We start from the raw sequence: 12,380 nt of genomic DNA on the forward strand, positions 1-12,380 counted from the left end.
CAGACAGAATGGGGACCCTGGGAACAGCTGGGCTGGCACATCTGCTCACTCTTCACAGCCAGGACCAGCAGGACCCATGGCTGGGCACAGGCCACTGAACTACCTGTCCTTAGACCACAGGCTAGTAGGGCACAGACAATTCTGTAACTCCTATGTGCTTCATGCTTCCCCTCAGATAAGTATGATTATTATTGCCATCCTGAATTCCTGAAAGACCCTTTTCCCCTGCTGTGGTTTAGCACACACATTTCCAAATTAACAGTGGAGCAACATTCTGGCTTTTGCAATGATGCTAACTATCTTTCTAGTTTTTACTTGAAGTTCCAAGTTCTTAAGTGGTAGGCACGTAGGAAATTCTAATGTTTATTCAATCATTAAAAGTTCTACACTTGGTATTTTCAAAGTAAGCTTTGGGATCATAATCCCTAAAGGCTTAACTAAGAAAATTTATACATATTGTTTAAAAGAAAAAATTCCTCTACACTGTTTTTCTGGAAGGGTAACTATAGTCTGACACTGCACAAATTCATACCCACTGACTTTCACATCTAATTGGGTCTGCAAGAAATACAGCATTTTCAAGGCCAAGAGCCCCTCCAAGCCAGCAGCTGTTGCCAGTTGCTACACAGAGCCTGCAGTGCCTCCGCTGCCAGCCTTCAGCAGTCACCCTGTGTGACTTTCTGAGAAGCTCAGCTCCATCCCAGAGTGCACATGTACTTCAGTGCCACACAGGAACCAAAAGCTGGACTGGCTGCATACAGTGTCCTCAATGCCCTGCACTCTGGGACACTGCAGCTGAACAGCTGTGCTGCTGAGCTCAAACACAGAGCCAGGCAAACACACGGAGCCGCTCCCTGCATGAGCCTGAGATCATGAGCTCACTGGGCTTGAGGGTACGACATGCAGACAGCCATGATGTCCCTGATTGTCATCTCCCGACTTGCAGGCCTCCTCCTCTCACTCTAGTTAAGCCCAAAACCATGTCCTCTCAAGCAGAGCATCTGATTAACCTCTGAGGAACACAAAGTTCGGGATGGAAACTGCACAATCCATGTTAAGGTTGCTGCAGCATCAGTTCCATGACATCTTCCCTATGTGATGATGTAAATGATGACATCAAGGCGGGGAGATAACCATCTTCAAGCAGAGGCACTGGCATACTGACCAGCTCTGGAGCAGAATGTCCATACACCCTCCTAATCCTCGTCAGTACTTGAAGAAGCAAATATTGTTTTGGACCTGTGTGGATACTCGTGTTGCTAACAGTTTGAATTATTTTTGTGAATGTCACTCTATTGCCTTGATGTTAGTGCGTGGCTCTCACAGCGGAGTCGATGATGCTCACAACAATTTTTTCCTTCGGGGCTGATTTTTAATCGGACGCTCACCATGTACTCTGGTGGAGGACATTACTCTGCGGCCGGGCCGCAGGTACCGGCACACGTCGGAGGGAACCTGGGGCCCAGGACAACGCCTGGCGGTGCCGACGCCGGGCGCTGCCGTGCCGGCAGCCACGCAGTGTTTACGGCTGAATGAGGGGCGCAGCCGAGCAGCTGCGTCAGCGCGGGCGGGGGCGGGCCGGCCCGGGGGGCGGAGGCGGGCGCGCCCGGCGGGGCGGCCGCCGCGGGCGGGGGGCGGTGACGCGCGGGGCGGGCCGGGGCGGCTGCGGGGCGCGGCCGGGCGCGCTGCCCCGCGGCACCAGGGGAGGCTGCCCGCGTCCTCCCCGGCATGGGGGTCGGGCTCGGGCCGGCACCCCGCGGGCGGCGCTGACCGGAGCGGCGCCCGCCGCTGCCGCCGCTCCCTCCCCCGCGCCCGCAGCCCCTCGGCGGGGAGACCGGGCGGCGGCGGCCAGCTCCCGCGGGCGGGCAGCGCGGGGTTCGGCGCAGCGGGGCTCGGGACCCGGAAGCAGAAGCGGGGCCGGGAGGCGGCTGGATGGGAAGGAGCGGCGGCGGGCTGCGATGGGGGAGCAGCAGAGCTCGCTGAGCCCCCCGCGGGCGGCCGCTGCGCCGCCGAGCCCGGTCGGGGACCCGCGGGAGCCCGGCCCGGACGAGCCGCCTTCGCCGCGAGAGGCGGTCCCGGGCGGCGGGGCGGCCGGGCCGGGGCGAGGCGGAGAGCTGCCGCCGGCCGCCGCCGGCCCGGAGCGGCGAGGAGCCGAAGAGGAGGCGGAGGCGGCGGCCGGGCCGGAGCAGCCGCCGGGCTCGGGGGAGCCGGCGGCCCCGGCGGAGGAGGGGCCGGAGGGAGGCAGCGGCCGCCGCCGGCCCCCCCGGCGGCACGTGTACTGCACCGTCTACTGCGTGGAGAATGACCGGCCGGCGGCGGCCCCCGGCTCCCCCCGCGGCGGCCCGGGCGTGGGGCAGCCCCCCGCGCGGCGCGGGGTGGTGTCGGGCGACGACCCGCTGTCGTCCGGCGGGAGCATCGAGGTGGTGGACTTGTACCTGCTGCCCGAGCCCTTCTCCGGGCTGATCGCGGGCGAGTTCGGGCCGCTGCTGGTGCTGAGCTGCCGCGTGTGCCTGGAGGAGAAGCCCATCAAGCCCCTGTCCTGCTGCAAGAAGGCGGTGTGCGAGGAGTGCCTCCGGCGGTACCTCAGCTCCCAGGTATTTCCCAGCGGGCGCAGCCGGGGTGTGCTGGGGGGACTGTGGCCGCAGTATGCTCGGGCAGCCCGGCGAGCGGGGCTGGGCCGTGAGGTGCGGAGGGAGAGCGAGTCTTTCCCGTCCCGTACGGAACGCGTTCGGCCGCCACCTGCGTGCGAGCTGCGGAGTCAGCGACCGCCCGTTCCCGAAGTGCTGCTCTCTATGCGTTCGTACGCGGCTGGTTGGGCTGGTCGCTAATGCGTTTTTAGGCTCTCGCCGTCTTTATAAGAATTTTCGCTTTGAAATCTCAAACTCTTGCTGTTACCTGACCGGCGGCACCAGTTTTCTTGTAAGAGGCGGCCAAGGAGTGATAAGGAGCGGAGTTCGAGAGCACTGGCAGCCGCCTCCGAAGCGGCTCCTGGAGCCGGGGGTTTTGCCCGCTGCCGCTCGATGTTCGGGCCCGTGGTGGAGCCGCTCGGCCTGCTCCTCGCAGGACACTGCGTTTGGTGTTGCACCAGTTGTGCTAGCTTAAAATAGTGTGTGTGTGACTGTTGGTGAACAATTGCAGTTAACAACAGTAAACAATAACTTCTTAGGAGGAAAAAAATTGAAAACAACTTTTCCATCCTGGGCAGGCAACTCCTCATCCTGGCAGATAGCTGGCATATAGGGTGCTTACATGTTCATCACTGTTTTGTCAGGCAGAACTGCTATGTCAAACCGAAATTAGCTTGATAACTAAGCTCTGTCTTCGCTAATGTTTTCTGTAGTTAGTTTAGCACACCGAATATTTGTGTGTTTCTACTGCTAGTGTAGTCATACCCTAAACACGAAGAACAATGGGAGAAGTATGGTGTGTGTGGGAAAAACAAAATCAACTAAACCTGTTGCGTACCATGTTAATGCTTTTATTCAGCAGAAGCTTTTAGGATGTGCCTGGTGGAAACATGCTAGTTTGTTGGTGGAATGAATTTTTTCACCTGTTTGGGGCTTGGTGCTGTGCTGGGGCAGTTTGTGCTCCTGCTGGGCTGTACGTGTAGGGAAGGAATGGATGACTACAGCTACTCCTGCAATCCATAAATAGTTGACGGGCCTCTTCTGACCAGAGTACATTTCACTGCTTGGAAATTGCACGTGAAGTGCAAGTTGCTCCTCTCTGGGCCCTGGTAGCCTATGTAGCATTTGCTGGTGCTGGTAGTATTTGTTTTGGCTAATAGTAAACTCGGTAGCATTTTTATGATCTTGTTTGGATGTGTTTAGATAATAGCGAAGGGCTTTACTTGGGAACTGATGGATTGGATGGTCAGAGTTAATGTTTTGTGTGTTTCCTGTAACACTGAAACTCAGGAACACTTAATAGGCCTTCTTGAGACTTCATGCACAGAATGATTTGATTTGTAGATAAGTGGTAGACTGCAAACTCTCACTAAGTTTTTAGATTATATTGCCAGTGCACATTTGTGCTGCTTTGATATCTGCCACTGAGGTCATATGTCAGAGTATTGCCTTTCATTTAAGCTGGAAATTGACAAGAGTTGTGATGCCAGGGTGATCTTCCCCATGTCCTGCAGGTGCCTGCAGTTTACAGTGATGTAATGGAACTTACATGATCTGGTATCTAAAGCCATCCTGAAGAACTCTTCTGCTTGGTTTAGGCTGAACTCTGGGAGGAGGAAGCAGCAGCTTGGTGGCTGAAATAGCTGGCTGGCCTAGGAAGTGGGTATATGTGCTATGGAGTGGGTTTAGCATTGGCCAGGTGCTGGATGTGTATGCAGGGATGCCCTTCAAGGAAGCCACTACTATTGCTAAGCACCTGCAAAGCTGGTCCCAGTGGCTGGGGAAAGGAAGACACCCATATGGCACATAGCCATATGGGTACTTAACTGCTGTGCTTTAAAGGTGGGGCAGGGATGCTGATCTTGAGAAGTGAGATTCACAGAGCACTTCTGTGGACATGTTGTTACAGATGCTTTTATGACCAGGCAGAATTTTAGCTGCTTGATAAATTTGTTAGGGAAAAGTGAAACAAAATGCAACAAATAACAGTCCAATGTGTTCTTCCCTTATCTTCTTTTTTGAAAAGGATAAGAAAGCAATATTTCTTCAAGAAGAACAAGAAGTGATCTCTTTCCTTTGTGCAGTGGAAGGACCCTGTGAGTCATCTTGGGGAGAGAGAAAGGCATCTCCGTCTCAGTTATGTTAGAAGAATTTCTGGGAAGGATGAGTGAAAAGCCAGTATAGGTTAGAAATCAAGTTACCTTTCATCTTTGAGACTTTGCATTTTTTGTAGGAAATTAAAAAAAATTGAGATGTTCAAAAGGTATAAATGCTGAAAAGCTGGTTTTGTTTGAAAATTTTAAAAGGTCTTACTTTTGGATGTGATTAGCCCAATTTAAGAATGTACGTAAAATTGAAAACAAACAAAATACAATTGAAAAAAAAAAGCCAAGCAGCATTGTGAATAGTTTAGATCTGGTTTTCTTGTCAGAGAAATAGTAATCTCAGCCCTGGCTGACTCTACATCTCTGGAGGAGTGGTCTCTCATGCTGAAAATGTGGAATATATTGGCAGAAGTATAGCACTTAAAATAATTTGTGTAGTCTTTGATGTCTGTGTGTGTTCTCTCACTGGAGAAAGCTGTATTCTTCATGATAGCTTCATTGTGATTCCTGAAATGATGTTTAATGGAGTAGCAAAATAAAAACTCTGTTAATGCACCATGCTTTCTTCAATGCAAACATATAAGAGCATCAGAACTTCTGCCTTCAAGCCCTTTATAGATAAGAAAAATCAACCAAAGTTTTAGGTATTCTTAAAAGGAATGCCAGATGAAAATACTCCAACTGCAGAGTTGTTGCTCATCATGCTGGAAAATGAGGGTAACATCTGAAGGTCCTTAGAGGTCAAGTCCAGTCTTATCACTGGCACCTTGCTGCATAATCCCTTTCAAAGATTTAGTGGCTGGAGCAGAAGCTTAGCAGGCGAGCCTGGAATGCCCAGGCTGATCTGGAGCCTGACTTTGGGAAATCATGTGACATTACTTTGGCCTCAATTTAGCTATTCTGTCTCACATCCTGATAGTCACAGAGCACTCAGGGCTCTTTGGGGTCTGAGTATGACCAGTTGATCTACAATTCACAAAAAAGTTCTGTGACCATTTGTTTGGACTCAAAGAAATTGATGATGTGGTAATTGATGGGTATGGGTAATGGGTTGTTGTGGAGCTCAGGATCTCTTGTGGATCCCACAGAGCCTGAGTCAGGTCCCAGCAAGCCACGTCCCCAGGAACTGATGCAGCCCAGAGCTGTTGTTTGTTATGCTTAATGGTGAGGTTCAAGAGTGTGATTGTCTGAAGGGCCAGTGTTCTCCCTCCATGGACTCACAGGTGTATGTTGAGTGAGGTTGGGATCAAAAGTGTGGAAGAACCATTTCCCATGCAGCTGGAAGCTGTGGGTTTCTGCACTCTGTCATCCAGGATACAAACTTGGGATAGGGAAGCAAGAACCAGGACACTTAATCTCACAGGTGTAATATTGCATCTGTATCTCCTTCACCTCCTTTACTTCCCATCTTTCTCTTCATTAAACATGGCACCAAACCCAAATTATTTCAGAAACTGAGCATACCAAGGTTTGCTAAAAGAGTGATTCACTGCCTAACCACTCTGGGCTGCTTGTATCTTTATGTAAGAGGGAGCATTTCACTTTTCCTATAAAATGGCTGCAAAAGTTATATAGAAACCTGAGTGCCTGCTTTTTCTACATGCAAACAGGGAAACTTGATAATCCAGTTTTGATGCTGTGCTCATTAGTGAAGCTTTATTTTGTAAATCTTATAACACTGTTGGAGTAGTCATTCTTATAGTAAAAGACTTTGCGTGAGTTAATTTAAACACCGTACTGTATTCTTCATCAGATTTTATGGTGCTTTAATTATAGGAACTCTAATGAGATTAGTAGCCATGAGTAAATCAGAAGGAATAGTTGGGGGTGGGGAAGGACTGCATCTGACAGCATTTTCTGCATGGTTAGCTTTGGTGGGACAAAAATCCTTCTTTCTTCTGACCATGAAATGTGGAGATCATCCTTCCTCTGCTCAGGACCTCACTCTTTCTCTGTCTGTGACCTGAGATTTTTTTTTGACCCCTCTTTTCTGTGCATGATTTCTTTCTGAAAGAGCTGGAGAAAAAAATCTGTGGACTGTTACATCAGGATTTTTGTGGGGAATGTGATTATAAACCTGCATAGTGAAGAGTAAAATTGGAGAGCAGTCTGCATCACATAAAACTAGTACTGGCTTGGAGCTGGAGGGCCTTGACACCTGTGTCTCGTCAGGTGTCTGATAGTATCATATAAATGATACATCTTCAAAGCTGTAGTCTGCTGATGAAAACCAGCCAGCAGAAATGTAGGCACCAAGTGCTGAATCATCTGATGGTTAATGAGCTGCTTGTGCCCTGAGTCAAACCAGAGCTCAGAAAGGCCACTGTCATTCAGTGCAGAAGCAGCTCTGTGTTTGCGAGGGTAATTAATCTAAAACCTTGCTCTAACACCAGCTACCGAGTTGCTGGGACGGCTGCACACTGCCTGCCAGGAGGTCATGGCAGGGTGAACGACCACCCCTCCAGCTGACATTGCAAGGATGCAGAAGTTTCCAAAGGAGGAAGAGAGGTGCAAGAGGAGAAAAGAACCTGCTGGTTTACAGGCTTTCTAAATCAAATCAGTAGCCTCAGCCACTGTAAGCTGGCTGTGCTCCTGAGGAGAAGAAGGCAGATAGACTTGGTCCATCAGATGCAAGCAGCCTATAAGCTACAGGAGCACCTAAACTACTCTGACATTTTCAGCAAGCAGCTTCTGAAAGTCTGTAGTGTTCTCCTCATGTGTTGTATACAGTACCAGTGTGAAAATGCTGCTGCATAGGCAGATGTCACAGTTCAGGATGTTACCCAGGTCCTTCTAAGATTGTGAGAGTTACCTCTCTCAACTCTTTCATGTTGACAAGATACATGGCAGACTTTAAGTCCATTTTCAGTGCTTCTTGGTGAATGCAGTTTATGCCAAAACTTAAGTTTGGAACAGTTTACAAAATCCAGCATTGATGAATATGCTTTGAAATTAATTTTAAAGAAAACTGTTTTTGAGCAATGTTATTGAATGATAATGCCGCCTAGTTCCCACTGTGTGTAGGCCTAGGTACTCTGTCAGCATATAGGCACTGCACATGGTATGTTTGTTCCCTGTGCAGGAGTAGCTTCAAGCTTACTCTTTGTGGCTAGCTATGACTTCCTCTTGTTTGGGTAAGTGTTTGGCAGGTGTAGAGCTGGAATTGTGGCTGTCCTTTCTTAGCCATGCTGTTGTGAAGTGAAGCAGAAGAGCTGTTCTTACAGCAAAGAACATTTTCAGTAAAACTCTGGGATCTAAGATACTGAGATTAGAATAGATGGTGTCGTGTTTGAACAGTTGCAGGAAGGGTTTTGCTGATGGAGAAAGGCCTCAGTTCCTGAGGGGAGGGTGAATGGCATCATGAAATTGTTGATGTTGGTATCGAGTGGTAAGGGTAAATGGTGGGTGCTATGATGGGTGATACCATGAGTTGGCTGAGGCTGATAGTAAAGTTGATTGAGGTGTAGAGTTTTCCTATGAATGGGAAATTGCAGTTGGAGATGGAGAACCAGTTTTGTTTTAGTTGGGGCTGAGACTTAAAATGAAAATGTGTTCTTTCTGTGAAGCAGAAGCCCTCCTTGTCAGCTGTCTGTCACCTCGCTGGTCTGTGGGTGGTGTTGGCTTTGGGGACCACAGACAGGCTGAGCCATCAGGAGATCATCTGCTGCCAGCCCTCCCTCCCACCGCCCCCACCAGCTGCTCACAGCAGCTACCAGGCACAGGTATGAAATCAGTCCAAGGAATGTAAAACTAAATTAATTGAAAAGTGAACTGTTGGTGTTTAGTTGCCCAAACAAAAAGAAATGAAGGAGTTAAGTGAGGGTTGGGAAGGCCTTCAGCTCACCTCTGCCCCATAACTGCTTCTCCACCCAGAGCAACTGTTCTTCCAACTGCTCTGGGGCCTCTTGGCCCTTCATTCCTCTTTTCTTCTTGTACAAATATCTTGCTTCCTGCTGTCTAAACCAGCCAGGCTCGAGGAAAGTATGTATTTTAAATGGCCAGGATGTCAGTACATTGTCAAAATGATTAAGAGGTGTAAGGGATGTAATTTCTTTAAAAGAATTCAAACTGGAGGCTTCCCCCTGAAGAAGTACATTACTTAGCCACACAGGTTTATCTGTCTTTCTGTATGCTTTATCTGCTTGTGCTTATGTTTCTCTTGCTCCTTTTTTTAAAGTATTTTCTTGATTAATTATATTTTAAAAGTAAAAAAGTCCTTGTCTATAGGGCTTTGTTAACCAAATACTACTTTTTCTGTACTGGAAAAAGTGACAAATTTGCCTTGTTGTGAAAAGGCTATTTAATTTTTGAGTCCCTTTTTAAGTACTTGAAAAATTTTTGGTAAGGCAAAGAAATTAATTTTACTTGGAAGTTAAAAATTAGGGTGAAAAATTCAAGGCTTTACTCAGAAGAAAATTTTATGGATTTCAGTGTGGAAGGTCAGAAGTTTAACAGTAGTTTAGGCCAGATTTGGAATTAAACCTGAAATGACTTAGGTTCCATGTTCAAGTCCTTAGAACATCCATTTACTTTAGATGCTGCCTCACTGCTTTGATTTGAGATTGATGTATATTTTCATTGACAGCCTTGTTGGGATGTGCTGTTGCTCTCATTTACTTATTTAATTGTGAGAAAGGCTGTGCAGTGCAGTTTCTAGATTAGGAGTCTATGAACAGGTAAAGAAATTTCCAAGTTTGTCACACTTCCATTTCCTTACAAGCTTGCTAAGTAGACTGCAGAGCACCAATTTTCCACAGTGATGTTTTTATTAAGTACAGCACGAACAATATAAGATTTTCTACTGGGAAATAGAAAGGGCAAAGTTTTATTTTCTCAAGCTTAGTCAACCTGATGCCATTGTGTATTGTTTTCTACCACTAATGTGATATGGATGGCAGCAAAGGCAGGTGCCTCTCTGATTTACTTGGTTTGGCTTCCTGATCTTGTAGGAATGGTGGTGTATCAGCTTGGGGGTGTGAAATGGGGATCTGAGTGATTCTGTCCCTTTAGCTTGTAGGAAAGGGAAGTCCTATCCAAACTGTTTCAGCTGTGACGTGGCTCTGTGGGGTGGCTCACACAATACAAGGAAGGAAGAAAAGGGAGAAGAAGATTGCTGGGATGGGAAGGGCATGATGATCGTGTAGGAATTGGATTGCTCCAGAAGGTGGACTTGCTCAGGGTAAGCTTTCATAAAACAAAAGGGAATTGTGAAGGTTGGTGGCCTCCAAGTAGGGTGGATCCTTGGCCTCTGTTTAAAGCTGCAGCTGAATACTGGCCAGTTATTCTGGTAAATGGTGGCCAGAAAGTGAAATGGGACTTGCTCTTTTTCTGGTTTCCTGTTGGATGGAGGTAGGCAGGAAATAAATCTAGCCTTAAAAAAGAAAAAAAAATAGTAAGGATTCTAAACTCAGTTTAAAGTATAGAACTTCCAGGAAAATAATGGGTTACTGTTTTACTGAGCTGCTGGAAGACTTCTATACCCCACTGGAGCAGGGTGGGTGGAGTAGGTAGGTAAAGCATCCCATCTGTGACACGATTACAGAGTGCCTGTGAGGTGCCATTTCCCTGCAGAAGCAAAAATAATACAGTGTCCTTCACTACAGTCAGTACTACTGCTGCTGTAGGGGGGCAAAGAAATGTGGAGAGGGGCTTCTTAACCCTTCAGCCATTTTAATGTTGCTCACTATGAGAGTGTTAGCTGGGGAGAGGACATCTTATGCCTCTCCATTGCAGTGCACCTGTGCAGTGTAGAATTTGTCCCCTTAGAAGCCTCACAGGAGCAAGCATATGAATTGCTCAGTGCTTTTTTACATGCGTGTGCAGTTCAGTTGTGCAGTAGCTTGGAAACTGTTTAGTTAACTTTATGACATTAGCATGCAGGTTAAAAATGGGAAAGAATGTGCAACTTTGGACCTTTTTGGAATGGATGGATCTGCAAAAGAGCAATGATAGCTCACAGTATGTAGATGCCTAGTGTTGCATACCAACTACAAAATGTACATGTTAGCACGTTTTTCTGTGATGAACAGATGTATATGGAGGTTAGAAAAGGAGTTGTGAAACACTGGAGTTCAGTCTAAGTGTTGTTTTTGTTAGACATTTATGCATATTGACATATACAGGTGCACCTAGGCCTCAAAGTGGCCAAAGTGAAATACAGTATTAAAATCTGGATATTTCAAAGTATGCATATATCTGGTGGTCCCCATTTGTCTTACATAAGGGAAGTGGAAATCAAGCAGACTCAGAAATTTTCACTCATTTGTACAATGGAAAGTAAATTCAGCCTTGCTTTTGTTGTATTTCTCAGTAACATTTAAAGAGTAATTTTCAAGCTTCTGAAGATATCAGTTCTTTCAAGACATTATTTGGAGTTCTTACTTTACTTTAAATTACTAGCATCTTCCCAGTCAGTAAGATATAAATCTTCCCTGCAGTGAGGTGCAGCTGTTACTGATGGACATCGCTGAGTGCTTTTGTCTCAGCAAAGTAGGTATTTCATGTCAAGGCTTGATTTGTTGTTCTTGCAGTGAAAGCCACTCATCAAATCCTACCTGAATTATCCCAGAGCGTAATGCTTCATGAGAACCTCACCCAAGCCATGACAGGTTGTCAGACAAGGCCAGACTATCACTTCTGGTAAATTAAGGATCTAAAAGGAGTTCTGGATCTCATTCTATTTTCTCTCCATGTCAAGAAAAGGAAACTTGTCTAAAGCTGATGGTATACAGTGGTTTTAGCTAGCAGTGCTGCTTACCCCAGTCTGCTACTTGTTCCCTACTATTTGTGCATCATTTGATCCATCATCAGAAAAAAAAGATCTGGTTTAAAAAGTAACCCTTCACAGTCATTTTTGCTACTTTTATTCATACCCAGCTTCTAATTGTGTTATGCACAATATACAAATGTTTATTTCACCACAAGTGAAATAAACATTTCACTGAATAAAGTGCTAAGTCAAGCAGGTAATTTTGGCAACTGTGGCAGCCTGTCAAACCAAAACATTTGAAATTGACATGTTCACAAAGGGGGCAGATGAGGGTTTTCATTTGAGCTCAATGAAATCAAAACTGCAGTTTGGTCCTTTTGCTGCATCATTTCCTCTTTCACAATCCAGACGGAAGTTGCAGCTTATCCAGTGCCTAAGGTGCATCTGCACCCACAGCTCTTGGATAGGCAGGGTCCAGGGAGTTACTCAAGCTGCTCCCAGCTCTGAGGTGCCCAGTCAAGCCCAGGCTGGTATCCACTGGTCCTGTCTCCACTGCCTGTGGCATCATTACATATGAGCTTTCAACTAGCTGAATTCTAAAGCATCCTCATGTGTTTTGTAACATAGATTATTCTGAAGATAGTCTTACAAGTGAAATTTTTCATGTGAATATTGTTGCAAATGAGGAACCTCTCTCTTGGTCTTGCTTGTTTCAACAGCTTTAGTTTGCTGCAGCCAAGCAATGCCAAGTATGGTTGTTATTTTCTTGAGAGAATTTTTTTCTGCACCACAGAGCTCTCAAAGGAAGCCTCTTGTTGTTCCTAATCTGTTTGAATAACAAGTGAAAAGATGCAGAACTTAAAATTATAGAAGAATTTGGCGGTTTTATTGTGTGGGTTGTGTTTTGTTGGGGTTTTTTTTGGTGGATGGTGATAGGGG

General features: G+C 46.8%; 1 protein-coding gene across 2 annotated transcripts in view; it reads left to right on the top strand.

Annotated features, from left to right (window-relative positions):
- Window positions 1-1,654: 1,654 nt before the first annotated feature.
- The window catches only part of RNF217 (ring finger protein 217), a 65,143-nt gene continuing 54,417 nt past the window's right edge, over window positions 1,655-12,380 (top strand). For both annotated transcript variants that reach the window (XR_013181352.1, XM_054630511.2), the window contains exon 1: window positions 1,655-2,594. Coding sequence is in view for 1 of the 2 variants with exons in the window: in XM_054630511.2 (XP_054486486.1) it covers window positions 1,959-2,594 (636 nt within the window). In the remaining variant the exon portion in view is untranslated. The remainder of the gene's footprint in view (window positions 2,595-12,380) is intronic.

The sequence above is a fragment of the Agelaius phoeniceus genome, chromosome 3, assembly GCF_051311805.1.
Source record: "Agelaius phoeniceus isolate bAgePho1 chromosome 3, bAgePho1.hap1, whole genome shotgun sequence".
Lineage (NCBI taxonomy): Eukaryota > Metazoa > Chordata > Aves > Passeriformes > Icteridae > Agelaius > Agelaius phoeniceus.